The 26,455-nt window shown below is 40.4% G+C and overlaps 4 protein-coding genes across 9 annotated transcripts in view; 1 reads left to right on the top strand and 3 right to left on the bottom strand.

Moving 5' to 3' along the window:
• ablim2 (actin binding LIM protein family, member 2) overlaps positions 1-3,758 on the bottom strand; it is a 61,999-nt gene extending 58,241 nt beyond the window's left edge. Inside the window, exon 1 of the transcript XR_014117324.1 lies at positions 3,417-3,758. The gene's annotated coding sequence lies outside the window, so the exon portion shown is untranslated. The remainder of the gene's footprint in view (positions 1-3,416) is intronic.
• A 1,019-nt stretch (positions 3,759-4,777) lies between these two features.
• Positions 4,778-12,065, top strand: zcchc4 (zinc finger, CCHC domain containing 4). Of its 2 annotated transcripts, XM_027020921.3 has the most exons (13): positions 4,778-4,953; positions 5,182-5,300; positions 5,371-5,453; positions 5,552-5,830; positions 6,332-6,412; positions 9,926-9,998; positions 10,104-10,248; positions 10,415-10,521; positions 10,625-10,746; positions 11,157-11,232; positions 11,306-11,357; positions 11,506-11,632; positions 11,926-12,065. In XM_027020921.3, exons 1-13 carry the CDS (start codon positions 4,872-4,874, stop codon positions 12,041-12,043), a joined length of 1,464 nt encoding a protein of 487 aa, XP_026876722.2. In that variant the 5' UTR covers positions 4,778-4,871; the 3' UTR covers positions 12,044-12,065. The 2 variants fall into 2 exon arrangements, with proteins under 2 accessions (XP_026876722.2, XP_081553746.1); XM_081697620.1 differs by lacking the exon at positions 11,306-11,357.
• On the bottom strand, positions 6,422-11,594 carry si:dkey-219e21.4 (tripartite motif-containing protein 14). Of its 4 annotated transcripts, none has more exons than XM_027020924.3 (9): positions 11,453-11,594; positions 11,189-11,255; positions 9,572-9,626; positions 8,868-8,998; positions 8,619-8,697; positions 8,024-8,257; positions 7,746-7,765; positions 7,454-7,587; positions 6,451-7,208 (listed from the first exon to the last, which is right to left on the bottom strand). In XM_027020924.3, exons 4-9 carry the CDS (start codon positions 8,951-8,953, stop codon positions 6,610-6,612), a joined length of 1,152 nt encoding a protein of 383 aa, XP_026876725.2. In that variant the 5' UTR covers positions 8,954-8,998; positions 9,572-9,626; positions 11,189-11,255; positions 11,453-11,594; the 3' UTR covers positions 6,451-6,609. The 4 variants fall into 4 exon arrangements, with proteins under 4 accessions (XP_081553747.1, XP_081553748.1, XP_026876725.2 ...); XM_027020923.3 differs by having other exon boundaries at positions 6,452-7,208; positions 8,619-8,714; XM_081697621.1 differs by lacking the exon at positions 11,453-11,594 and having other exon boundaries at positions 6,422-7,208; positions 8,619-8,714; positions 8,868-9,626; positions 11,189-11,305.
• A 1,792-nt stretch (positions 12,066-13,857) lies between the features above and the next one.
• mfsd8 (major facilitator superfamily domain containing 8) lies at positions 13,858-26,307 on the bottom strand. Of its 2 annotated transcripts, XM_027020919.3 has the most exons (13): positions 26,021-26,307; positions 25,018-25,194; positions 19,307-19,380; positions 18,977-19,020; positions 18,389-18,629; positions 18,180-18,293; positions 16,710-16,854; positions 16,355-16,413; positions 15,902-16,010; positions 15,520-15,654; positions 15,015-15,118; positions 14,555-14,781; positions 13,858-14,381 (listed from the first exon to the last, which is right to left on the bottom strand). In XM_027020919.3, exons 1-13 carry the CDS (start codon positions 26,188-26,190, stop codon positions 14,175-14,177), a joined length of 1,806 nt encoding a protein of 601 aa, XP_026876720.3. In that variant the 5' UTR covers positions 26,191-26,307; the 3' UTR covers positions 13,858-14,174. The 2 variants fall into 2 exon arrangements, with proteins under 2 accessions (XP_026876720.3, XP_026876721.2); XM_027020920.3 differs by lacking the exons at positions 25,018-25,194; positions 26,021-26,307 and adding an exon at positions 21,143-21,488.
• Positions 26,308-26,455: the final 148 nt, after the last annotated feature.

Below are 26,455 nucleotides of genomic sequence, written 5' to 3'. Positions count from 1 at the left end.
TTTCTCACTCTTTCCTCATCATATGTGCTTGCTATCGACACACCAATTTTACACATTTTATTTGAAACTTATGAAGTTATGCAGCTAAGGATATCACTGCCAATGAATTTATCCCGAGGCCATTCTTATCCACTGCTGGATGTCCACTGTGTAAAACAACATGGCCAGGATCTCTGTGCTCGGGAGGCTTTCTCACTGACATGAGCAACTGGAAGCCATTAATTCCATTAATCACCAAAACAAATAAAAGTCAAGACAATAGAAATGTCACAGACCAGTGCTACATTTCTGAGCTACATTTCAGGGTTTCTCTCTCTCTCTCTCTCTCTCTCTCTCTCTCTCTCTCTCTCTCTCTCTCTCTCTCTATATATATATATATATATATATATATATATATATATATATATATCTCCTTGTATATATATATATCCATATCCTTATATATATCCATATCCATATCAAGTGACACACAAGTGACAGACTCTTGTTGTCTTCTGTTCCTCTTTTTGTCAACACCAGCTGTGGTCTCATACATGCAACTAGCAGAACATTCTGGTGTACTACTTATATACCCCACACACACATAGAACATACTGGTATACTACTTATATACCCCACACACACATAGAACATACTGGTATACTACTTATATACCCCACACACACATGGAACATACTGGTATACTACTTATATACTCCCCCGCACATAGAACGTACTGGTGTACTACTTATATACCCCCCCACACATAGAACATACTGGTGTACTACTTATAAACCCCCACACACATAGAACATAATGGTGTACTACTTATATACCCCCCCCACACATAGAACATACTGGTGTACTACTTATATACCCCCCCCCACGCATAGAACATACTGGTGTACTACTTATATACCCCCCCACACATAGAACATACTGGTGTACTACTTATATACCCCCCCACACATAGAACATACTGGTGTACTACTTATATACCCCCCACACACATAGAACATACTGGTGTACTACTTATATACCCCCCCACACATAGAACATACTGGTATACTACTTATATACCCCACACACACATAGAACATACTGGTGTACTACTTATATACCCCCCCCACACATAGAACATACTGGTATACTACTTATATACCCCCCCCACACATAGAACATACTGGTGTACTACTTATATACCCCCCCCACACATAGAACATACTGGTATACTACTTATATACCCCCCCCACACATAGAACATACTGGTGTACTACTTATATACCCCCCCCACACATAGAACATACTGGTGTACTACTTATATACCCCCCACACACATAGAACATACTGGTGTACTACTTATATACCCCCCCACACACATAGAACATACTGTTGTACTACTTATATACCCCCCCACACATAGAACATATTGGTGTACTACTTATATACCCCCCCCACACATAGAACATACTGGTGTACTACTTATATACCCCCCCACACATAGAACATACTGGTGTACTACTTATATACCCCCCCACACACATAGAACATACTGGTGTACTACTTATATACCCCCCCACACATAGAACATACTGGTGTACTACTTATATACCCCCCCACACACATAGAACATACTGGTGTACTACTTATATACCCCCCCACACACATAGAACATACTGGTGTACTACTTATATACCCCCCCACACATAGAACATACTGGTGTACTACTTATATACCCCCCCACACATAGAACATACTGGTGTACTACTTATATACCCCCCCACACACATAGAACATACTGTTGTACTACTTATATACCCCCCCACACATAGAACATACTGGTGTACTACTTATATACCCCCCCACACATAGAACATACTGGTGTACTACTTATATACCCCCCCGACACACACATAGAACATACTGGTGTACTACTTATATACCCCACACACACACATAGAGTGGGGCTTCCTTACAAAGAACCTAATTATTTAAAACAGATTTTATGAACCATAGGTCTGTCTAAAAGTCAGGAAGCTGCCCACACTAGAAGTGTTAGCAGCGACTGCTGACATATCTTGAAAGGACTGGTGCTCAGAGCTTCACAGATCTGTGGGCTGTCTGCAGTTCTCCAATGCGGGTACATTTGTCATTAGAAAACAGACAACAACAAAACCCCACGTGCCAGCAGAGAGTATCCAGAAAACGGATTTTAATGGGACTGGATGTGCAAAAACGGATGAATTCAATTTGAAATAACTCTAATAACCTGTCCTTGATATCAGGTTGAAACTATATCCAGCATTTAGGACAAGCCAATATTTTAGTGAGTATGGAACCTAAAAGTGAATTTTGAACCTAAAAGACTTGTCACATGATCCCTGGCTACACTGTCAATAAAATCAAAGTGACAGATCTGCATTACGGTATAAAGGAAAGTCCCTTTGTATTTGAAGCACTGCTACTAAATAAAGAGCATTTCCCATACTCAGCCATCACAAAAAGTGGGTGTCTTGAGAGTGAGGGTGAGTGAGAAGGGAATATTTTTACAGTGTGAGTATTGAACAGGTTTAGGCACTATTGACCGGCCTGTCTGCTAAATTAGCTAATGCCTGGTCTTAGTTACTTAGCCCGTGATCAGCACCCATGCACTACAAAACATGATGACTGGCAGACTAAATCACTGCTTATCCATTTTTGTAAAACCACTCTCATAGACTTCCCATTACTTGCCATTCACTGGGTGAACACCCATGGGCCTATTCAGGAGAAGAGCCTCTAGGCAACAGACTATGGACGTCATGGACTTCTTCTATAAGACCCTTCATACTGCAGTGTAAAAACGTTCGACTACTACATCCCACTAAGCACTAAGCGTTAAATAGCTTTTATTTTGTTAGTCAAAAGAAGAAAGATGCTGAACCTCCTCTCGTTGCTTGACGCTCTTAATGCATTTTACGCTACTAATAACGAGTTTGCCCCATTCCCTACGTCGACATGAGATATTTACAGAGTAAAGATTTTTGTGCTAACCAAAGGTGGATAGTCAGACAACACCGTTGTGCTGCTCTGCCACGGAGACTGATCGTAGCACGTTAGCCACTTTCGTAATAGACTGCAGTGCGAAATAACCGCTCCGCCCTGTATATTTAAGGGGAAGAGACTGCACACTCACGCACACGCACACGAAATAGCCACGCTGCGGGGGGGAAATGTTGTCACGAGAATAATCGGACCGGTGGCGCAAAAATTCGACATTGCGCAACCAAACAGATGGCCTACAACGTATACTAGATTGTGGCTATAAACGTCTGCCCGTCTAACACTGTCACGTCAAACAAGAAAATAACACGTCGATTACAAAATAGATTGCAGTGTACTACGCACCGATTCCATCCGTGTTAAAAACAAGGTCTAAAAACAAGAGCAAGACTCACCGGTGCTCATCGCTCTGCCCGACCTGTCGCCAGATTATGGTTATGCTGTAGTCGATATCCTCACTGCTGAGGCATCAGTGCGCTTTCTTGGTTACTCCAGTGCAAAGATGCCCGTAGGTGAGAACACCACCAATTTCAGTTAGATGATCTTCGGCAGTATATATTCTACTGCGATATGAAGGTTTGTACGATAGGTCTTGAAGAAGTGCACGACTGGCTTGGGTGTTTCCGTGTGACAGCGGCGCACTTCGCCCTCTCCTCAGCACCATCCCTCGAGCCAGAGGATAAACAGCGGCGGGGACATCTCCCGACTGCGCTTCGTTTACGTGCGGGGACACGTGGCTCATTACTCGATCTCTCTCTCTCTCTCTCTCTCTCTCTCTCTCTCTCTCTCTCTCTCTCTCTCTCTCTCTCTCTCTATCTTTGTGACGTGTATATCTCTCTCTCTCTCTCTATCTATCTTTGTGACGTGTATCTCTCTCGATACACGTCACAAAGATAGATAGATAGATAGATAGATAGATAGATAGATAGATAGATAGATAGATAGATAGATAGATAGATAGATAGATAGATAGATAGATAGATAGTAGTGAAGTACACGGATTTTCCAGAGAAACAGGGTGTTTCGGACAGAAGTCGTTCATATGAAGGGTAACCTAGATATAAACTTTGCGTACATCAAGACGTAAATGATACCATGTCAGTGGATTAGTAACATGAATAATAATTAGGAGTAGATCAGATCTATCTGTTTTATCCATAAAGAAATCACATCTAACACCTAGCGGACGGACAAATAACCTATTGGGGAAAATAACACTACCAGCTACTGCTTTTAGTCGAAGCATTTTTCTTTCTTTAGCTTTTACTGCCACCTACAGTTAAAAATAGAGCACTAATGGCACTGGCGAGGTATAAGGTTGCAGTATTAGAAATACATATCATCCACCTGTCTACATTCCGCAAATTTATCAGAAGAAATTGACCAAAAGAAACTGAATGCAGACTGGGAATGGATGCCCTTCCAATATGAGTAAGCATACATTTCGCCTCCAATAGGCCTATATTCTTTAAAACTCAGTATTACTCAGAGAACATTGAAATGCTTCAACAGAACAGGCTCGAATGCAACTCGAATGTTGAAAAACCGGGTTATTTTTTACGTTATTAAGTCCTGCAAATTCTGTATTAAACTACAGTCTGAAATATTATTATTATTATTATTATTATTATTATTATTATTGTTATTATTGTTGTTGTTATTGTTGTTGTTGTTGTTGTTAATTCAACAGCATAGCTTGTTCAGGGAGCTTGTTGAAGGCGGTTCGAAAGCGACAGCGTCATATTTCACGTCATATTTCAGCGACATGCACGGGCAAACCAACATGGCGCCGCTCTGTTGGGTATGAGTGTGTGAGTTGGTCATTTCTGCCAGAATAAAGATTTGGTAAAATGTCTGATATTAACGACATCGGAGATGTAGAAGTCATCATTCAAGGAGAAGAAGACAAAACAGCTCCACAGTGTCCACATGGTGTGTGCGCGCGTAGTTTTAAAACTTGATTAGTCTATCTTGCAAGCCGTTATTCACAGGATCAGCACTCACGAGCTTTTCAGACTTATTGTCTGAATTCTGTTAATGATTGAATGTCTTGTATTTGCTAATTTACAACGATTTAAGTTAGTAATTCGTATTTTGTATTGCAATAAACAGATGTCACTTAAGTTTGATGTACTTACCATGAGTGGGTTTGTTTTTCAGGACCTACGGTTCTGTTCCAGGTAACATGCAAAGGCTCGAGGAATGGAAGGAGATTTTACGCTTGTTCTGCGTGCCGTGATAGAAAGGAATGCAACTTTTTTCAGTGGGAGGACGAAAAGGTAACTGTCTCAAAGTTGGAGCAAGCTGCTTGTGTTGCACTCTCTTTGAACTCCTGACTTTTTGCTTTAGGTTTCAGAAGCAAAACTGCTTGTGCGAGAACAGCATAACCTATTAAAGAGGCCCCGCTACACTCATGTAGAGTACTGCTCGAGGTAAGTGTCTGCAGCTGGCTAGTCAAGGAAGATGACGAAAATGTACACCTTATGCAAAGCGTAAATCACTGAGTAAAAGCCACTCTCAATTTCCTCAGATTCAGAGAGTTCGTGTCCCTGCCACTGGATCAGAGGAGGTTTTGTGTGGATTGTCAAATCCTACTCCTCCCCGAAGAATGGACCAATCATGCCTCGCACAAGGCGCTTAATGATGACATCTCAGTGGCACGCTTGAGAAGACCCAGTCTATTGCTATGCCCCTTGGAAAATAAGAAGAGTAATGCACAATACTTGTTTGCTGATCGCAGTTGCCGTTTCCTTCTGGATGTGTTGTCTGGATTAGGATTCCAGAAGGTTCTCTGTGTGGGAACGCCACGGTGAGCTGGGAGTGATGCTGAGCCAGATGGAAAGGTGTCCATATCAGTAGGCTGTAGTCAAACAATCCAGGCTTTATATTTGGAGATTTATATCTCAGAGCCATGCAAATATTTTAGGATGTAAAGACTTGAAGATTTGTGAATCTGTTTGCCATTGGTACATCGCTTTCCCTGAACTTTTCACAGTGACTCAAGTTTAACCCGACTTTAAAGATGCTACTCTGTGACAAATCTAGATTGTGGTATGAGGAGAAATAGCAAGTGAAACAGTGTGGGCTAATGGTAGTAATTCCAAACAAATAGGATAGATTATTCTCTAGTATTGACATCAGTGGATTAGTTACTGGAATTACCATTCAAAACACTCTAACCATGTATATGGATATTTTCCAAACTAGCCTGAATTAAGATGAGATTAGTATATGTTGAAAACCATACATTTTGACCTGTTTTTATTTTTGAAATGTTTTGTTTACATAAACATTTTTTCACTAATTACAGATTACATGAAATGATTAAGATACGAAGCACAGAGAGTAGGACTGATGCCATGAAGAGTTTATTACTGGATATTGATTTCAGGTATGTGCAAATTTAGTTGCTCTGTGGCTATGGGAATTTCTAAAAGCTAAAAAACCACACATACAGAAATTGATCTCCTTTATTTTAATTAAAAAATTCAATGTAATAAAGCAAGGTTATAGTGTTGCATTTCTTTACAAATCTAGAATGATGTTTGTGCACCTATCAGAGGTTCAGCAATGCTGCAGGGTAGCTCACTAGAGGCTGAGTTCACATATCCGCATGTGATCTGGGACACTGCGTACATCTTTGGGCTTGAAGAAGCGAAAAGCAGGGAAGAGTGGCTCTGTGAACTGGTGATGGGCTCTCTCAAACATGGCTGAGCACGCTCCCGAGAACTCCTGTAGCACTTTCATTGCCTCGGCATCGTAGAAGGCCACATAGCCCTTCGGGTAGTTCACAAACACACCCACTTTGTTTGGTGCCCCCTGCCCCGCCCTCGTGGAAAGAGCCACGTGCCGGTCGTTGTGCCAGGCCGAGAGGTGGCCGTCCTGAAACTCCAGGCACCACGAGAGCCTGTTCCTGCCCAGCTTTGCGCTTTTGTCCCGCCCCTTTCTGTGCAGGCTGCTGTAGGCCACGCCCACAGCCCAGGCAGGGCAACAATGGACAGATGCCTCCCAGTAATGCTGTCCTGCTGTTATGGCAGCTGAGCCCAGTGCGCAGTAGACCTGATCAAACTGTAGGGGGTGATGAGGAGCAGAGCACTCTTTTGGAGAGACGTACATGCTCCGCCCTCCTGATGTTACTTTGATTTGTCTGTGGCTGGTTATTGAGTCAATCACCACTTCTGTGGAGTCTGGCAACAAAGACAATTGCAAAATGGTCGATCCACAACTAATCCACTTAGAACAGCTATAAATGAATTATAATTGGATATAAACCAATATTACTGAAAATGTATAATTAATAAATGTAACCAGCTATGAGTTCTTGACTTAATTTACATAGTGATATTTTATTTTTTAGTTTTTTAAAATCAAGATATCGTGTTCAGTATTATTGCACTCAGCCATGAAATTTGGCTCAAACCACACTCTTTACCAAGCAGCAGGATCTTTCTCTGTAGCTGGGCTTCCAAGTCCTTTGAGAGCTTCCCTAAAGCCTTCAGAAGCTTCTGGAATCTCTCCTCATTCAGTCTAATGGCCTCATCATCTGCATTCAGTTTCTTATGGCAACTTCAGAAAGGTTTCAGATTCGAATTACAAACATTTCTAGTCTCATTTCATTTAAGGACTAATTTTAATTTAATCTGTAATAGCCTGAATCTGTTGTTTGTTTATTAATATATCATAAATTAATACGTTGTCTCCTCATATTAGGATATTGGGTTTACCTGAAATCCTCTATAAGGACCTGAAAACAGAGTACATAATAATCACTTAGAAGGGCAGTCTTACCAAGGATGATGCTTTAAATTTCACAGTGTACTTGACACATATGTTGTTATATTACACCCTGGCCAACTATAATTTAAACACATTCTGTTTCCAACCTTGCAGTTGTATTTATGAAACTAGGTTAGGCAAACACAACTAAATCTCTCTACACTATGTTTTGTATGGGTTACTTTAAATCATGAACTACTCTGAGAAGGGGGAGGTTCAGTCTTGCCTCCTGCTGCTGGCCCATGGCCGCGCCCTCCTGCAGTTTCGTGATGGTGCCGCTGTGTTTGCGCACCACTCTCAGGTGCTGACTCCAGTCCTGCAGCACCCGGGTCAGCCTGCTGCTGCTCTCTCTGTGCTCCTGCTCCAGGCGCTCCAGTACAGCCTGCTCGTCCCAGTCCAGTGCCAGGCGCAAGCCCTCGTAACGCTCTCGCACCTGCCGCACCATTTCATCTGCGTTCATCTAAACAGCGAGTGTATGGAGAGAGAGAGAGAGAGAGAGAGAGAGAGAGAGAGAGAGAGAGAGAGAGAGAGAGAGAGAGAGAGAGAGAGAGAGAGAGAGAGAGAGAGAGAGAGAGAGAGAGAGAGAGAGAGAGAGAGAGAGAGAGAGAGAGGGTTTGGCACTGGGTGTGTCAAAACATTTCTGGTTAAGGAGTTCACACCCTGGGGCTGTAATCTATTGAATCTGAGCTTTTTCTTTAATCCAGAGCAGTTGGGAGCGACGATTTTCTTTGATGGGGACAAGCCTGTGTAGATGTAAGGAGAAGTTATGGTGTAAAGCAGTGGACAGATGTAAGGAGAGGATGTAGGTGCTAATCACTCACAGTCAGGTTGGCTTGTCGTTTTTTCAGAGATGCCACGTGAGCCTCTGTCCTCCTGCTCTCCTTCTCCAGCTCCGCCAGCCTGCAGGACAGCTGCTCCTAGCATTCCCACACATTCACCCTTCATGCCTTTTTATCATGGTCAACTCTTTACTGCTGATGACCACCAAAAGCCACCACTGCTTTAACAGTCAGTAGTACTACACAGAGTTCAGCTGTGATTGAAAGCTGTGGGGAGGGAGGTAAGCCAACCTGTGAGCACTGGAGCGAGGAGCTGTCTGTTTTGCGGTTTGGTTTTGGGGAGCGCGGATAGGGCTCCGTGACCAAATCGAGCCCATCCGAACCTCCTTCGCGCTGAGCTGTACAGTCTTCTGCTGCCATTTCTGTTGATGGAAAGAGAATGCAAAACACAGAGTCCAAGACGAAAACTAACATCTCTTAATCAAAGGAATCGATATGGATCTACTCAATTTTGAAATGCAGCAGTGGTCACTGCTTTTACCTTTATCACTACTATTGAATTATGCAAAATTTAAATGTACATTTGACTCCCAAAACAGTATAATCTCTATCTGAAGGTAGCTTTTCATTCCCCAGGGGTGCATATTTATTCCCTCCCCCTTGCGGAAGCCAAAGTGCTGTTTGTCCCAACAAGCCACTAGTAGAATGTGTACTGCAAGCCCTTTGCTTTTAACTCAACTGAATCATACACAGCAAATCTTAGTCATTTTAATGACTGCCTTTAAGTCAACACTGAACTAATCCCTTTGAGTTTTGTACATTTATCTAAATGAAAGACAGTCATATGTGGTTTGCATTGCAGCCTGTTCAGATCGGTTCTCCCAAGCATGCTCTCATTCTGTAGTCACAGTTCAGGACCAAATGAACATTCCATTAATGTACAAGATCTCAAGATTCAACTCAAGTCAAGTGCACAAGAAGGAACAGATACTTACTTATTCTGCAGGGTGGGACTGATGCAGTGTGTCTGTGCTCTGTCTGACTTTTTCACTGGGGTGAGACACAAAAACTGTAGATGAGTATGTAAGTCAATGACAAGCCAAAGCCTGTTTGTCAGGGGTGGGGGGGGGTCCTTGTGTGCACATGCATGGTCATGCCTACACACAGAATTCTCATTCCAGAGAAGAAAATAATTGTTCATCTAAAGACACAGCCTGCAGAATTTATGGACAAAGCAGGAAGATTTTATATATTAAGGCATACTGAAAACAAAAGTTTATTTATTTATTTATTTGAACTGTTAAAGAATTCTGTTATATCAATGATGTCTTCTTTGTTTTCCCGTTTAGATATTCCCAGTTTTATGGCCAGGATGAATTTTGTCATTATAATATGTTTAACCATCACTTCTTTAATGGAAAGGTAAAAAAACACACCACCACAATGTCTACTTCCTCTACCTTTTGACTTAATATATGTGCGCTAATCCAGCAAACTCCTATATTCCAAACTCCAATATTCCAACAGGCATCCAGAGTTTTCCTGGACTTCCTGACAGAGGGCGGAGCTAAAACAGTGATGGTGGCAGACCCACCCTTTGGGGGTCTGGTAAAGCTACTGGGTGATACATTCTCCAAGATATCAGAGACATGGAGAAAGCTTCAGGGAACAGGTGTTGGTCCTTATTGTTTTAAACAGAAACGGCATTACAGCCCAGCATCAATAAATATGCAGAAGTGCACATTTCTGACTGTCTGCAGTCACTTTTATTTAGCAACAACGTACAGCTGCATAAATATGCATTGTAAACTAATAACCATCCCAAACGCATCATGCAGCCCTCGGAGATGCCGTCTCGGAGATGCCGATGATCTGGATATTCCCATACTACTTTGAGCCACGAATTCTTGACTGCTTCCCTTCATTTACCATGTTGGATTATCAGGTATAGGATTATCCGCAACAAAATATGAAACAGAAGGTCTTCACCAGGATTATATTTCTCAGCTATATGTTGGAGCTTTGGCATGTACTGCTGTTTACCGCAGGTGGACTACGATAACCACCCATTGTACAAGCATGGGAAGTCTGGACGCAAGCTGTCTCCTGTTAGGCTGTTCACCAACCTCTGTCCTGAAGACATCGTTCTGCCATCAGACGAAGGTTACAGGTGACACGGCCAAATGCAAACAATATTAAATCAAAATTCTAGTATATAAAAAATGTTTTAAAAAGTACATTTACAAGCTCATTCATCAAAGTCTTGACCCAGAAGTTAACGTTTTCCCATAGCACAGCTAAACACTATACATGCTATGAAAAACCTTACACACCATGACTAAGTAGTGATCTTTCATGACCTATGAAAATGTTGCAATATGCAAATGTGTATATGAATCCGGGTGAGTAACTGCAGTGTACCGTAGTAAAATATGTAGAGTCAAAATTGCAGTGAAGTACACACACACAGCCTGGCCAAAAAGGTTACAGGTGACACGGCCAAGTCCACGCTCCTGCATTATACATTCGCAAAGTGATTTGAATTTGATCTTCTCTTTGCCAATTCCTCCCCCATTCCAGGTTTTGCAGCATTTGCAAGAGATATGTCTCACCAGAGAACAGGCACTGCCCAGAGTGTGACGCGTGCACATCAAAGGTAGGCCCCGTCGTACCGGCATGCTGGAGACAGCAAAAAGAAAGATGCTCAGAACTGTCTGTCTTGTCCTCAGAATGGAAGACAGTGGAAGCATTGTTCAGAATGTGGGAAGTGTGTGAAGCCCTGTAAGTGTGAGAATTCATTTATATGTTTTAACAGTCTTCACAAGCCTTTTTGTAGATCATACCAGAACGTTATGAGCTTGTGTTTCTGTACTTACCAGGCACCTCTGTGGCGTCATCACTGTTCTGCTTATGTGCTTTGCTCCCTCAGCCTGGCAGCACTGTTCATCATGCAGCCACTGTGCCCTCCCGGGTCATCAGTGTGGACAGACAGGCTGCTACCACTGCGGTAGGCCAGGCCACAAACACAGAGCCTGTCCCAGCAAGTGCAGGAAGGGGTGAGTGGACATCCCCCTACACGCCACCGGCGAAAAAACGGTCAAGTGACATACATGCACACTGGGCGCCGAACACGCATGCATACACACATGCAAATTCATAAGCAGTGAGTGGTTATGAATGTCCTGAATGCGCACACACATTTCTTTTTTATGCGCTACTAATGTTAGGAGGCAGATGAGGTCACTTCAGCAAGCTGTAAACACACAAGGATATGCGTTTGCATAAGTGTGGACACTGCAGTTGGTATTCCCCACTGACCTTAGCTGCCTTTTCCTGACTGCCTTTGCAGCTTACAGCAGCAGAGGAGGAGAAAGGGTGCTCGAAGCCTGTTGAGCTGTGACTCGAAAACCACTGGCAAAAACAAGCCGTCCAAGAAGGGCTACAGGAAGCAGAAAACGGTCACATGACTTCACTTGTACAGTGTATTGGTAACGTCTTGCCACAGTCAGGGGGCAGACTGATGGCTCTTGTGAGGTCATTTCTTAGGTCAGACAGACTACACCAGCCACATGCCTCACTGGCAATGCACCTTTAACACGGTTGAAATAGGGACATTTTATTCCAGTGAAGAATGAAGATGGCGAAAACTTCCAGTAGTATCCTGGAATACTCTAAAACCAAGGTATATCAGCAACTGTACAATGATTTAAAAGTCAAATCTGTTTTTTGACTTATCGAATCATTTGATCAAATCACTTGGATGAGCTATTTGATACAATTAAAAAAAAAAAACTTACATTGTGGTTCATTAATACATATGGGGACTTGGAAAAAAAATAACTACAACAAAACATGTAAAAGACATTTATTCCAAACATAAAATCATGCTAAATATCAGTCTTAAATAATTTTTTTTTAAAGCTGCTTTAGCTGGAAAATAAAACAGTATCTTAGACATTTAGTATTATTTAATGACCAAAATGTTTAGAGATCTTGTAATTCAAGTTTGGTTTATTCGTCACATACATAGTCATACACAGTATAACTCGCAGTGAAATGGTGGGTAATTGAGTATCATTTTCACAAAAATGTTAGTGTTACTTTTTTTTTTTTTAAGGTGTAATCCAGATGCTTGCCATGTTCAGAAAACAGGCTCTGAAGAAGCTTCCATTAGATCTCTACATGCAAGTAGTAGCTGGACGGCGAGAGAGTGTTCTCTGATATTTAAAACTAATATTGGTACAGTTAGTTCATTACCAAAATCCAAATAAGCAAGTTAAATTATATTGTAAATAGAGTGTGTGGTGTGCTTTACCTTCATTAGGTCAGAATTTTAGATCAGCAATCCACAAATGCAAACAATATTAAATCAAAATTCTAGTATATAAAAAATGTTTTAAAAAGTACATTTACAAGTTCATTCATCAAAGTCTTGACCCAGAAGTTAACGTTTTCCCATAGCACAGCTAAACACTATACATGCTATGAAAAACCTTACACACCATGACTAAGTAGTGATCTTTCATGACCTATGAAAATGTTGCAATATGCAAATGTGTATATGAATCCGGGTGAGTAACTGCAGTGTACCGTAGTAAAATATGTAGAGTCAAAATTGCAGTGAAGTACACACACAGCCTGGCCAAAAAAAAAGGTCACCACCTGGATTTAACTAAGCAAATAGGTAAGAGCCTCCCATTGGATAATTACTGCATGAGTGATTGTTTCAGCTGGCAACAAGTTATTTAACCCTAACTGATGCACTGAGTAGCTTCTCATTTCTTAAACAACCATGTAGAAAGACACATCCTATAGTCATGGAAAAGATGTTAATCTGTTTCACAAGGGTCAAATTATTGGCATGCATCAAGCAGAGAAAACATCTAAAGAGATTGCTGAAACGACTAAAATCAGCCTAAGAACTGTCCAACACATTATTAAAAAGTGTAAGGACAGTGCAGAAACATCATCTGCACAATGTGGTCGGAAAAAATCTTGAAATCAAATAGAAAACAATATGTTTAATAGTGAAGGTAAGAACATTTCCGCACGCACAATGCGAAGGAAACTCGAGATTGGGACTTACCAGCTGTGTAGCCTTAAGAAAACCACTTGTCAGTGAGGCTAACCGGCAAAAACGGCTTCAATTTGCTAGGGAGCATAAAGGCTGGCCAGAAATAAATGTGATTGCAGAAGTTTGTGGAAATGATGCTACAGCGAATGCGTGCCGCAATCAAAGCTAAATGTGGTCCAACGAAATATTAGTGTTTCCTTTTTTTTGGTGTGTGTGCGCGTATATATACACACACACACACACACACACACACACACACACAATTTATAAAGTAGTTTTGTCAAACGTCTTTCAAATTGCCATTTTTCTATTGTTATTCTATTGTTTTAAAAGACTTTGGGTCATTAGATCACTAGATCATTGCTTAGACATACTAACAAGAAAGGGTCCATGGGAAATGGAGCCTGTAGTAGTGGTCTTCACTTTCTGGGGTCACTACCCACCAAAGGAGGTATGTCCCGAGTTATTCGATGGGTGTCCCTGCACACACCCTCGAATCAGCATTGTCCTCCTTTAAGCAGCGGTCACTCCTCCATCCGTCCATTGCGCACTGAGAACGCAATGAGCCTCTTATACATGGCCATCAAGAGCAGGATGGCCGCTAGCACAATGCCACAGATCAGACTGAAGGCCCAGCGAGGACCTAAGATGGTGTAGACCTGTGAAACGAACACGGGTCCCAGAGTTCGGGCACCACTGCCTGAAGCTGTCAGCCAGCCCATGTATACACCCTGGGAAGAAACAAACACACGCACACACACCCCAGCTGTAAGAACCTTATTCTGTCTTGGTCCAAGTACTGGAGCTAAGAAAACCTAAAGCATGTGCAAAATGAGGGGAGTGAGACAATAGCTACATTGTCCTGTAATAACCTGTAATAACATTTGTGCAATACCAATCATACCTGTGGTTTGGGTCCCAAGATCTTTGAGTACAACGTGTAGGACATGACATTAGTTGCAGGGTAACCCACTCCTATGAGAATGTCAGACGTGATGTACTGTGCCAGGTGGATGGCAGGGGTATACTGGCACCACGTTTGTTCAGGTGGGCATCCAGTGGGCTCCACAGTGCCATTAGTGGTTAGGGGAGGTGCCAGAAGAATATCTGGCATAGAGTAATTCTGAAGGTCTGAGGAGTGGGAGAGACAATGAGCAATGGAATGATCGGAAGGTCTGGGGTCTCCATCTCCTTTTCCCTGACTCCATGGAGTCACTTGCATTTCAACCTGTGTACTTTGTTAACGTTCAACTCTGCTTCTTTTAGGTTTTTTTGTTGTTGTTGCTGTTTTTTTTTTGTTGTTTGTATTGCTTGAATTTATTTTTTTTTCAATTCAATGAATGACAATGGAGAAAATTCCTCACCTATCCACTGAATCTTTGGGTACTGGGTTCCCCAAGGTAATAGGATAAAAAAGCCAATAAAAATGATGACCAAGCCGCCCAAGAGCAGGGGACGATCACCAACCCTGACAGTTGAGTGGAGAAAGAGGCATCGTAACTACATGTGCTCGATTAGACTGCCACATGGCTATTCTATGTTAAAATTTATTCAAGAGGTATTTATTCTACACCTGCTGTCTTACTAATGCCAAAAACACTTAAACGTGCATTAAGCCTTTTTTTGGCATGTAACTTGTTAAATAATAATCCAAGCTCAAGGGCTTGCCAGCATATATTTGTTGATAAATAGCATACTAGTGTTGAATATAGTACAGGAGCTAAAAATCCAGTCATAGCAGTTCTGACAATTGGTGTAACTGCACAGAAAACCAGGCAGCACACCAAATATGCTCAATAAAAGCGAGTGTTCTGCATCTATCATCCACTTTAACACACCACCACGCTGAAGAGAAATTCTGTAACTCACCGCACAGAAAGGACTTTGACGACAAGGAACACTATGACGGACTGAAATCCAACGGCTGCAAGTATGATTCCATTGTACAGAACAGCGTCTTTCCTTGTCCAAGCAAACATGTCCATAGACAACGGGGTGGATATACTGCAGAGCAAAATACCACCACCGTGTACATGAATGAGAGGCACTTCAGTGGCTATTAACCACGTATACGTTTCTGATTGGCTTCTAAATGCATTGTTTGACATGGGCTAAGGAAGCTAATTTGGCAGCGTGGTCCCTTTTATTCCAGAAGTTCACACTGTTTTTCAGATTCTCAATTATACTAAGAACTTCCTATTGTTGCTGCCTTAAATGCCTAATTACACTGAGACAGCAAGCATGTACTCACGTTTCAAACACAGCAAAAATGAAGAGGATGATGAAGAAAAGGATGTTGGATGTAAGCACAGCAATGTGGTCAATACTTCCCTCTATCTCAGGGGCTACATGTACCTGGTCTGTGAAGTGGAAAATAAAACCAACATTTGAGTCTCTTCTCTGCCTCCTCTAAAAGTAGCATTTATGATTAAAAATGTAAACTGAAGCTGACACCTGTTGCTTTTGAATTTTGAATAACAGTCTTGTATGAAATAATGTTTTGAAAGAAATAATGTAAAAATTATTATACAAAAATAAAAGGGGTGCTTAAACCTTGTCGCTTAATTTTATAGTATTTTACCATTAAAAAACACCCGAATAAGTTCAGCTGGTTATTAAACATTTCATGAGATGAAAACCCTAAACTGCAGTTACATAAGCTGCTGGTTGTGAAGGCATAGAGTTCTGAATGAAACGCATATACCTTCTGAGACACAGTTAATAGCTCTGATCTGTCTCCCATCATCAGCTACACGATGCTCCCTGGTAAAACAAAATAAAAGCCACTGGAAATTGGTTCCTTTTCTTCACAAAGCGATGGCACATTACTTAAAATGTTAACACGCCCTTACAGTTCTCTAAATAAAACAATAAACCTCAGAATGCATCGCTTTTCCATTATAAATCTTTAATGAACTCATTTAGAGAGGTGTGATATTCTAACACTGCTACAGCCATAATTCTGGCAACAATTAAAAATGCAATATGCTTATAGCATTACCTCAGAACAACAGGGTTATAACAATGTTTATTAATTCACTATATGGTTATAACATTACCTCAGGACTACAAGCACCAGGACAATGTTGACGACCCCAAAGAAGGCAGCTAGTAGTGCTGGGGCAGTGTACATATTAAACTTCAGGTGAAGGAGCTCTATGTAGAAACCTTTCTCACCAATAGCCGACAGAGCTGCCTGGAGAGCTGGGAATATCCACACACAACAGTCCACACTTAACCAAAACGTGATGCAATTTAATTGACATAAATGTCTTAAATGCCAAAAGTAGTCCGGGTGTTTACTCCTGGGCAAAACAAAATGCGGCACAACTAGAATTGCACAATACTAAGCTTTTGGTCTCAGTGGTCTCAAAAGCCAATAACTGGAACATTTTGAACGCCAAGATGTGTGCTAGTTTGAATGGTATATCAAAACATATAAATCATTTCATGACGTTAGCTTTGTGCACAAGAAGATTACATAAACATTTTACTTGTTCCTGTTAATTTTCTGACCAATTATTTGGGTTTTGCCCATTCATTTTTTGGCCCATATTTTGACCAGTAGACCAGTGACCATTTTTACACACAACGCATAATGTGTGTGAAATTGTGAAGACAGTGGTGCAAATCCTACAACCAAAGTGTTCACTAGCATTTCTCCACTTCCTGTGAAACCGCTGCGTCTTCTGAAGACTGACACACAGCCAGTGGCTCTAACTGCATCACACGGCCAGCACTTTCTACAGGGCTGACACTGGCCACATCACATTTTTTGTGCAGTCTGCAAGTAATTGGACATTGTAGTGTTGCAGTTTTGGTTCTGTATTCAAAGGACAGAACTGGCTCAGTGGTTAAGGTACTTGACTTGTAACTGGAAGATTGCTGGTTCAAGTCCCACTACTGCCAAGTTACTGCTGCTGGGCCCCTGAGCAAGGCCCTTAACCCTCAATGGCTCAAGTTGTACTCAGTTATAATTGTAAGGCACTTTGGATAAAAGTGTCAGCTAAATTCCATAAATGTAAATCTGAGTATTTAAGGCATACACTGACTGTACAGTGCACATAAATATCCCTGAATTAAGATGACCTTCAACCTCTGTCACTGTTTTGCTTTCCTTCCAGTTACTCACATGATGCACTGCATGTACAGAGTTGAAAGGCCTACACAGAGGCCAAACATCCTCTATTTGTTTTTTTTTGTTTTTTTATCTCAGATTATTTTTAGAGCAGGGACATTTTTAACCCACTGCTAATCTTTCTTCTAAACCACAACCGTTAATGCAGAAACCAACAAACATGTCTACACCAATTGGACACTCTAGTGTAGTTATGTTTTTGACAGTATTAGAAGTTCTGTTTACATATGTGCTGCCTGAGGCAGATATGCTTGACTTAAATGTCTCAAAGCTTATGAGAGGGCATTTTAAATCATCAGCAAAAAGCATACAACACCTTAACTGACTCCTAATGCCTCTAAGATGATCCACTGCAGAGTTGCCTGAATCGCTGCACTGAGAAAAGACAAACCTGGTCCCAGAATGAACCCCAGTGCCTGACAGGCACTCATGTTGGCCATCGCACTGGTTCTCTCTGTCAGAGAAGTGGCACCTGCAACATAAGCCCTCACCACAGCCACATTACCTGCAGGGGATTCAAGATAATACTCAATCAGCCACAGTTTGGACACTGTTTTCTCGTTTTGCACAGTGCCAAGTCTTAGTCTTCTTAGCCCTTACCTGCTCCAAAGCCAACAAACACTCGGGCCAGAAGAATGTGGTACTTCTTGTGAGATGGAGGGAGGTACACATAGGAGTAGTAGATGTTGGCCAAAACATTGATACATATGGAGCAGACCAGAGATTCCCGCCGAGGCCTGTGATTGGACCATAGCCCAAACAGAGGTGATGCCACCATCTGACCCAAGCTATAGGCAGCTACCACCCAGCCCAGGAAGCTGGCATCTGCACTGTCATCAATCTACAAATGACATTAAATGTGTCTCATTTACATATATCAACAAATACTTGTTTTTTCTTTAACCAAAGGACATACATTATTTATTTAATCATTCGATGAAAGTACGCCAAAGCACAAGTCTCTATGAGAGCACGTCGCTCAAAACTGAAATACTTAGGAGTTAGGTTCTCAAGAAGCACCTGATTATTTTAGCTCCTTCCTTTTTTTCATTTCTCTTTTGTGAACTCTGTTCTAGCAGTCGCTATGTTTAGCTTTGGAGAGATTATTTGAACTTTTTTTTTTTAAGTGGACAACACAAACCTCCCTAAAGAGTAAAGAATTTAGTTTGAACCAAACAACATATTTACCTTTTGCAGATAGGGCCATATTGATGTGATGACAATTGTAAAACCTGAAGAGAATATTGCAATCATTGACATACTGCAAACTGACATACTTTTCACTTTTTCAATCCATTGTTATTATGAGGTAGAGTCCATAACATGCTGGAAATTACATGTTGACCAAAAACAAATTACTCTAATGCACATTCTGAATGTCTAGCATTACTGAATTTAAAAAAAAAAAGTCAGACAGAAGTCCCAGTCTTGGGTGCCTGGAGGTACAGTGGAATAACTCTGCATATGCAGGTTTTCTGGTGTGGGCATGGGCTTCATAATTTCACAGCAGTGTCTCACCCACACTGCTGAGGAACATGGTGAAGTACATGACCCTGATTGACCTCCATCGGCTCCTCCCATCTTCTTCAGTCCTATAGGGACAGACGCAGCAACATCAATTAGCACTCACAGCTCTCAGTGACCTGACTATGAAGCCAAAAGCATGGTTCTGATTAATTGTGACCATATGACAGGTTGAAGAACCTGGCCATAAGCCAAAAATCACATCCTGCTAAAACCAACATTAAGTAACATTATTACAGTACTGTAATATTTTTGGAATTTGGACTGACACCACCACTGAGCCCAGTTTAAAACTATGACTCCTTGAAAATATTTCAATTCACATCTTCAATAGATATATTTTACTTTCCAGAGTCATAATTCCTAGATAACCACTATGTGCATGATTAATAGACAAACAAGCAGAACATTTTAGAAAAAAATCTGTAAAGTTATTCAATAATACAGGCACCGAGTTCCTGGATGTAAACTCTTCTCCACCACTCGAGTTTGGTGGGAGACACCATGAAAATGAAAGAAGTATAATATAGCTTACTACCTCCTAAAATCTATTATCTCAGGAAGATATTTAACAAAAACTAAAAATAAAATGTTATAAATACAAGTTATTAAAAATAAAGTGAATTGGACTAATGTTCATTTAAAGAAATATGATGAAAGAATAAAGAGATGTAGCCTGAATTAAATGTAGACTAAATTAAATATGATTAATAGAAAATATAAAGAATATAAAGTACATAAAATCAATTTACACATATAAAGTTTGAATTAAGAATCGAGAATGAAAAGAAATAAAAATGCTCTGTAGTGCTTAAGTTCATATTGTCACGGGATCCGCAGGACAGTGTTTAACCTGAGCCCAAAGCCTGGCCAAAGAAAGATGAGTTTTAGTTTAGATTTAAAAACATCTACTGTGGGGGTTCTTCCAATATCCTCTGACAACTAGCTCCATTTAAAAATAACATAATAGCTATTGCTACTTCTCATAGATATTTTTTTACCTTAGGCAGGACTAAATTACCAGTTCCTAATGATCTCAGACATCTGACTGGCTCATAACGCTGCACCATATCAGACAGACAGGCTGGTCCTATACCATCAAGCAATTTATAAAGAACATTACTGCATGTTTTGCATTGTGTTTGTCATATTGTATTGATTACAAAACTGAAGGTCCATTAAAAGATTAAAGACCTCCTGTATTTTGAAAAAGAACCAAAAAAAAAAAAAGAATCTTCTTGTTAGTGTTACTACTTAGACTATGTTTCCTCAAAAAAACAAAGAAGAAATATGCCCAACACTTTCATCAAGCAAGTCCCTGAGCCAGTAGAAATCATGACTGCATATGTGCCAAAAGAAATTAAAGGTAGGTATTAAGAAAAGCTCCTCCACAGTGAAAAAACAAGCACCTCAATGCTGATATTTATGAAATATTCACACTGTACTGACGGGCTTTCCTTTGTCCTGCAGTTATTACAAATGGCCAGAAAATAAAACCTCCAACCTCCATGTCAGATCATTAATTTGCATGCTTTCATTTACATGTCATATATGCTATATCGTACATACTATACTTAGATGCTTGGACAAAAGTATTGTTAGCTGGCTAGGAAACAAATTAAGCTAACCTAATTAAATAGCTACCTATACCTATAGCTAGCTATAGCCAGGTTTGGTCCAATGATTAACTAGAAATGTTAAATATTAAAATGCCTAATCTGCCTAAATCTGCTGGCCGGCACGAAGTAAAATTTCTTTCACGGGTCTTCTCAGGATAACATAAAGGTCGCTACTAGATGGCTAACTGGTCAATTGAATTCCCTCACTCACCTGTCATCATCGCCTTTAAGTAGAGGGGTTATTTCATCTTCTGAGTCGAGGGACATTGTTTAAGCGCCACAGTGAAAAGATCAAAACACGTGGCAGAGGACGGCTGAAAGTGACATTGAAAGTAATGTTAACTCCATCTTTTACTTTGCCAACTGCCTATTGAAATTAACTTCCAATTTCCCAGTTGCGTGGTGGAAGTAACAGCACTACTCTCGATAACGTTGTCAGAGAAACACGTAATGCTGCCATTTTAACTTTTATAAACACGACCAGTATGCGTTACCAGTGAGCGCTGCACAGCCTGAAGTCCTGCAGCGTTACTGACGCATAACTGGCGCTGTGACACTTCGTCGTGTGAAGTCATAAAATTCCCACGCGTTCTTTCTTTTCAAAATTAAAGTCCCTCGGCTTTCGCGGAATGAATTAGTGAGGGTAGTTAGTGTTTAAAGAAAAAAACAGCGTTTAAATAAAAACATAGCATTTTATGTGAAGTCTGCTCTTTCGTATCGACGGTAACAAGACTAAAATAAGTTCTATTTATACTATGTATGTTCTAGGCCTATTGTCCTTTTACTAAACAGTTTAACCACATTAACATATTTGCATTTCATGTTTGTTGGTGATGATGCATGTATTGATTTATTAAGCAACATGTAAGTTGAATAACTAGTCTGCTGAGTTCTAAGTAAATTAACCCGCCTTTTATCTTTACAGTGCAGTTTATTGACTGGGTCAGTTTGTTTTTTTTGTTTGTGTGTTTGTTTTTAGGCATCAGTTTTGTTTTGTTTTGTTATGTTTTCATGTAGTGTAACTTAAATTTCCACAATTATCATTGAATTGGCCATCACTGAGTTGGAAATGGATGAAGACCATAACGCACATTGGGCCTCCTGCAATAAGCATGTTGCTTTAAATTTCATGATCCATTATTAAGATATTAAGCTCTGAACTGCCAGTGCACTCACAGTCATTTACATTCCCATTTACGCTGAGGGTGTGTTCTACATGACCATACTGAGATGTTGGGGAGCAAGACCATGTAAACACTTGAAAATAAAGCAGTAGTATTTTAAAGTCAATTCCAGATAAGACATGTAGCCGGTGCCAGCGTAGCAGGGTCTCTCATCTTTCCACGTGCTAGTACTCTAGCTACTGTATGTTGAAACCTCTTCAGGCTTGAAATAGTATTCTTAGGGAGAGCAGTAGTCCAGACCTGAAGATACAAATGCATGCAGTAGTTTTTCACTCTCAGTTGCTGTGAGGATACTTCTGGACCACGAATATGATAGGACATTGTTCTGGAGATGTTGCTAACAATGTGTTTAAAGTTTAGGTCATACTCAATTGTGACACCTAGGTTTTTGATATAGTGTTGGGCCTTACCTGATAGGGACTCCAGATAAGTTACTGCATCAGTACCCTCATGACCATTTCCAATGGTGATAAATTCTGTTTTGTCATCAATGAGTTGCAGGACATTATAACTACGTTTCCCAGAAACCTCTGGGGTGATCCAAATCCCCAGAGTTCTAACTATACCTGTTCTTAGTTAGCTTGATTCTTGTTAGTATATTAAGCCTCTTCTTCTGTCCTAAATTGGCAAAGTCTCGTTTGGCCTACCATATGTTTTCGAGCCTGTTGCTTGTACATTTACCTTTAATGTTATGACCTTATGCCTGTTGTTATGGTTCCTGCCATTGTGCCTGTCATATTTTGGATTGCACTATTTAACTTGATTCCCTACCCTGCTCTATTTGTTATCTGTATCTTTGGACTCCAATAAAGCCCTCAAATTCTATTTATGTGTGATTCCTGTCTTTCCTCTCTACCCAATCTAACAGTTCTAATTTATTCTTCTTTAGAGGAGACAATATTAGCAATGTATTTCGATAGCGCGCTGAAGGCTTTTTAAAGAAATACGTTGGTATGGGGTCTAGAGGACAGCTAGTAGTGTTTAATGATGAGATCACTTTTGTAAGAGTTTCAGTGTCAATCTCTAAGAATTCAGAAAGCATTCTGGTGCACCATGAACTACCAAGCCAATGGGAACTTGTATAATGCTATTCCTAAACGGAGCAGATTACCAAAGAATTTAGCAAATCATCACAGTTGTCATTAGAGAATTATAATGAGGTATGAGATGAGTGGTAAACCAGTTTGTTAATTGTAGTAAAGCAGAAATTTAGGATTATTTTGGTGGATATCAACTAGGCTGCCCTTGCATTTCTGATCTCTGTGTTGAGTTTGGTTTGCAGATTTTTAACAAATTCAAGGTGGACGGTGAGCTTAGTCCTTCTCTGTTTTTGTTCTGCTTTCTCTCTTAAACATAATGAGTTTACGTTCTTCCATGGAGTTTTACAAGTATCGTGCCTGTGTTTGGTTGTTAGAGGTGCTATAGTATTGAATCATTCATTTAGCCTTAATGTAAAGCTGTCTACTACATTGTCACATGTTATGGTCTTGATAGGAAGTAGTGAGCTAAGAAGATTAGAGCTACGTGTCACTGAGACATCTTTAAAGTAGCGTTTTGTAACAGTTTTCTTAGTAGTTTTAAAACTGGTGAGCATAGAGAACATAAAGAAACACAGTAATGGTCCAAAAGCCCTCTATCAAATATACTGGACACTTTGGTTTCTACTCCAGGGGATATAATTAAGTCTAAAGTATGGCCATGTTTATGTGTACCATGTGCGAGGTCAAATTTAACAAATTTAACAATGGGACATTTTGAGTTGTGAATTCAACAAGCAGTAGCATCTGCAGGCATAGGAAATTATATATATATATCATATCTTCTTATTCCTCAATTTGGTTGTTTTATTTTTTGAACATTTTTTTCACATTAATGTTCTTTTGTATATAAGCTTAGACAATATACATATGCAACTCTTCAATGAAGTCATCAAGAGGGTGGAATATTTTTTTGATCACAGAATATAATCAGAGTGGTGAGTGGAATGCTACAAGCAGTAATGGGGCTCAAACCCAGGACAGATAGGTGAAGACATCAACAGCCTACTGGGTGAGCTACCACAGTTCAATGATGGTGGGCCTGTGTGCAAAACAGTTAGATTTAAGAACAGGTAAAACCAGAGAAGTAAAAAAGGTGGGGAGTTGAACCCTGGCCACTTTGGTGCAAGGCAAACGCAAACAAACACCCGCTAGACTGCAGCAGCCATCAAATACATCTCGCTTAAAAAGAATGGAGGATGACAAAAGGAGAGGAAAAACTAAACACCACGCCGAGCGTGGAAAAAGGGAGAACCAAGGACGCCACGGGAAGAATGGCAGCCCCGATGCACTGGGGAAAACCAAACTAAAACTTCCCAAACAAAACCAGAAAACAGCCCAGTTGTTGGTCATCAAGCTTGATTAGTAGTGTGCCTGACTTGTGGAAGGGTTGGCACCAGGCCGAGGGCCCTTGCGGCCACCAGAGGGAGGCCTCGGGACTAACTCTTATCAAGCAGATTGCCTAAGGATTGTGAACATTGGCTGGATGGTGTAATGTTGTGCACAGCTCTGCCTTGGAGTCATTTATTCTGTCCACTAGTTCACTTGGTAGCAAATATTTCACAAGATACATATTTAATAATACTGGTCAGACTATGTGTCTTCAGTGTAAAAGGCAGGATGACACAAGTATGCAGTATCTCTCCCTCAATTTTTGCAATATCTAGTCACAATCACTCTAAGATAGTTCCATTCCACCCACAAAGCAGCTTAATAAAAGAACAGTGGCCTCGTTTGCCCTCTCCTGACTAGGGTGGGATAGGGTGGGACCATCAAGTATGCTAACCATTACAAATTTGGCACCTCTTTTCTCGTTAATTTGCAACTGTTTTTCTCTCTGCCTCTCAGCTATTTTTCTCACCCACCTCTGTCTCTTAGGTTGTTCCATTCTGTCATCCCACAATGTTCGGGGTTGAGACTCCCTTCTGTGACTCATCGAAAAAGTTCCACCACTTTTATAGGGCATTAAGTCCATTGAACATTTCTGTTGATGGCTTTTATGGCGGGAGTGGAGCTGTCCCAATCTACAACCACCAAAAGAACTAAAGGAGGAGACAAAGAAAAGATGTGGGTGAGGGAGCGGCTTCGATTTCAGACCAATCTCAGACAAAAACAGCAGATGCAAGTTTATGTGGAATTACTATTATTATTATTATTATTATTATTATTATTAATAATATTATTATTTTTTTTGCATCATTTATCTTTATTCTGATCTCTTGCCCGTATTTTGTCATATTCGATTCAAAGTAAGCCGGTTCACTTATTTAAGTTATTTTTTCTTTATTGTGCACTTTTGTTCGCTGACAAGGCTACAGTTCGTGCAACCAGTAGATTGCGCACTTAACAGCCTAATTCTCTGTGTTGTTCAGCATGGCTACTGGCGTCAAGTCTTTACACACTGCGCTTTAGCATTAATTAGGTTATACCTAGAGAAACATAGCAGCCTGAGCTATTAGTCTTGACTTTTTTGCGTATCCTTACCAATGTAGTCTTGTATTCTTATCCAACAACGTTATGACTATTCAATTTTTCCAGGAACTCTAAAAACATTACTTGTTCGAACAGTGAAAACAAATCCCAACAATTTAAGTCATATTTTAAATATATTTAGACATATGTCAATTCATAGGTATGATTTTATATTTATAATATGCTTACATGTAACAAGAAATGTAATGTAATATTACATGAAATGTTTAGAATAAATCAGTTAAGTAATTTAGCTGTCAGTTAATACTAGACAGGTAGCCGCTTTATAAACTGAAGCTAAACCATCATATGTAAAACATACATATGTTACTTCGAACAAACTGAGTATTTGAGAAGTTAAATTATTACCTTTCACACAAAAAATTTAAGTCTTACCCTGAACATCTGTGCGAACACAGCGCAGCAGTTCCACAGCAGCTGACCTCTCGCGGGAGCGCAAACGCCTCTGACGGATGCATCTGGAAAATTATAGACTTACCAGTTATATAGAATATGTGATTTTGCGATTTTCTATTGGTTATTTTGATAGACACTGCCAAGAACATGCAGATGTGTTTTTTTTCCACATTACATACATGGTAAAAACTAAAAAAACGCTAAAGTGCAGATTTTGCCTCGAGTTTACTTAAATTTACGAGTTTACTTAATTTAAAAGGACCGTCGCAGTGACGTGTTCATCACGTGTTTGCAGCCCTGCTGGTACCAGTACCATCCACCTGTGGCCTAAATGGCAGCATTTGTCTAAGTTGGTTTGTAGCCTTTGAGACCTTTTGATGGGGAATTCCATCAGACTATCCAAAATGTCAGTAT

Source organism: Electrophorus electricus, chromosome 15 (assembly GCF_041902795.1).
Source record: "Electrophorus electricus isolate QZ-2024a chromosome 15, ASM4190279v1, whole genome shotgun sequence".
In the NCBI taxonomy this organism is placed as follows: Eukaryota; Metazoa; Chordata; class Actinopteri; order Gymnotiformes; family Gymnotidae; genus Electrophorus; species Electrophorus electricus.
The sequence above is the reverse complement of the archived record's forward strand: the minus strand, read 5'-3'. Positions and strand labels throughout refer to the sequence as shown.

What these genes read in the sequence shown, in the direction of transcription:
- mfsd8 (XM_027020919.3), bottom strand. Translation starts at nt 26,190, where the DNA reads ATGTTCTTGGCAGTGTCTATCAAAATAACCAATAGAAAATCGCAAAAT. An exon ending in GTTTGTTGGCTTTGGAGCAG is followed by an intron (nt 18,294 to 18,388) that starts GTAAGGGCTAAG and finishes AATCCCCTGCAG; the next exon opens with GTAATGTGGCTGTGGTGAGG. An exon ending in GGGGTTCATTCTGGGACCAG is followed by an intron (nt 16,855 to 18,179) that starts GTTTGTCTTTTC and finishes GGATATTCCCAG; the next exon opens with CTCTCCAGGCAGCTCTGTCG.
- si:dkey-219e21.4 (XM_081697621.1), bottom strand. Translation starts at nt 9,050, where the DNA reads ATGTTAGTTTTCGTCTTGGACTCTGTGTTTTGCATTCTCTTTCCATCA. An exon ending in CCTCGCTCCAGTGCTCACAG is followed by an intron (nt 8,715 to 8,867) that starts GTTGGCTTACCT and finishes TGGGAATGCTAG; the next exon opens with GAGCAGCTGTCCTGCAGGCT. An exon ending in GTCCTTATAGAGGATTTCAG is followed by an intron (nt 7,588 to 7,745) that starts GTAAACCCAATA and finishes ACCTTTCTGAAG; the next exon opens with TTGCCATAAGAAACTGAATG.
- zcchc4 (XM_027020921.3), top strand. Translation starts at nt 4,872, where the DNA reads ATGTCTGATATTAACGACATCGGAGATGTAGAAGTCATCATTCAAGGA. An exon ending in CATGTAGAGTACTGCTCGAG is followed by an intron (nt 5,454 to 5,551) that starts GTAAGTGTCTGC and finishes CAATTTCCTCAG; the next exon opens with ATTCAGAGAGTTCGTGTCCC. An exon ending in TTACCATGTTGGATTATCAG is followed by an intron (nt 10,522 to 10,624) that starts GTATAGGATTAT and finishes TGTTTACCGCAG; the next exon opens with GTGGACTACGATAACCACCC.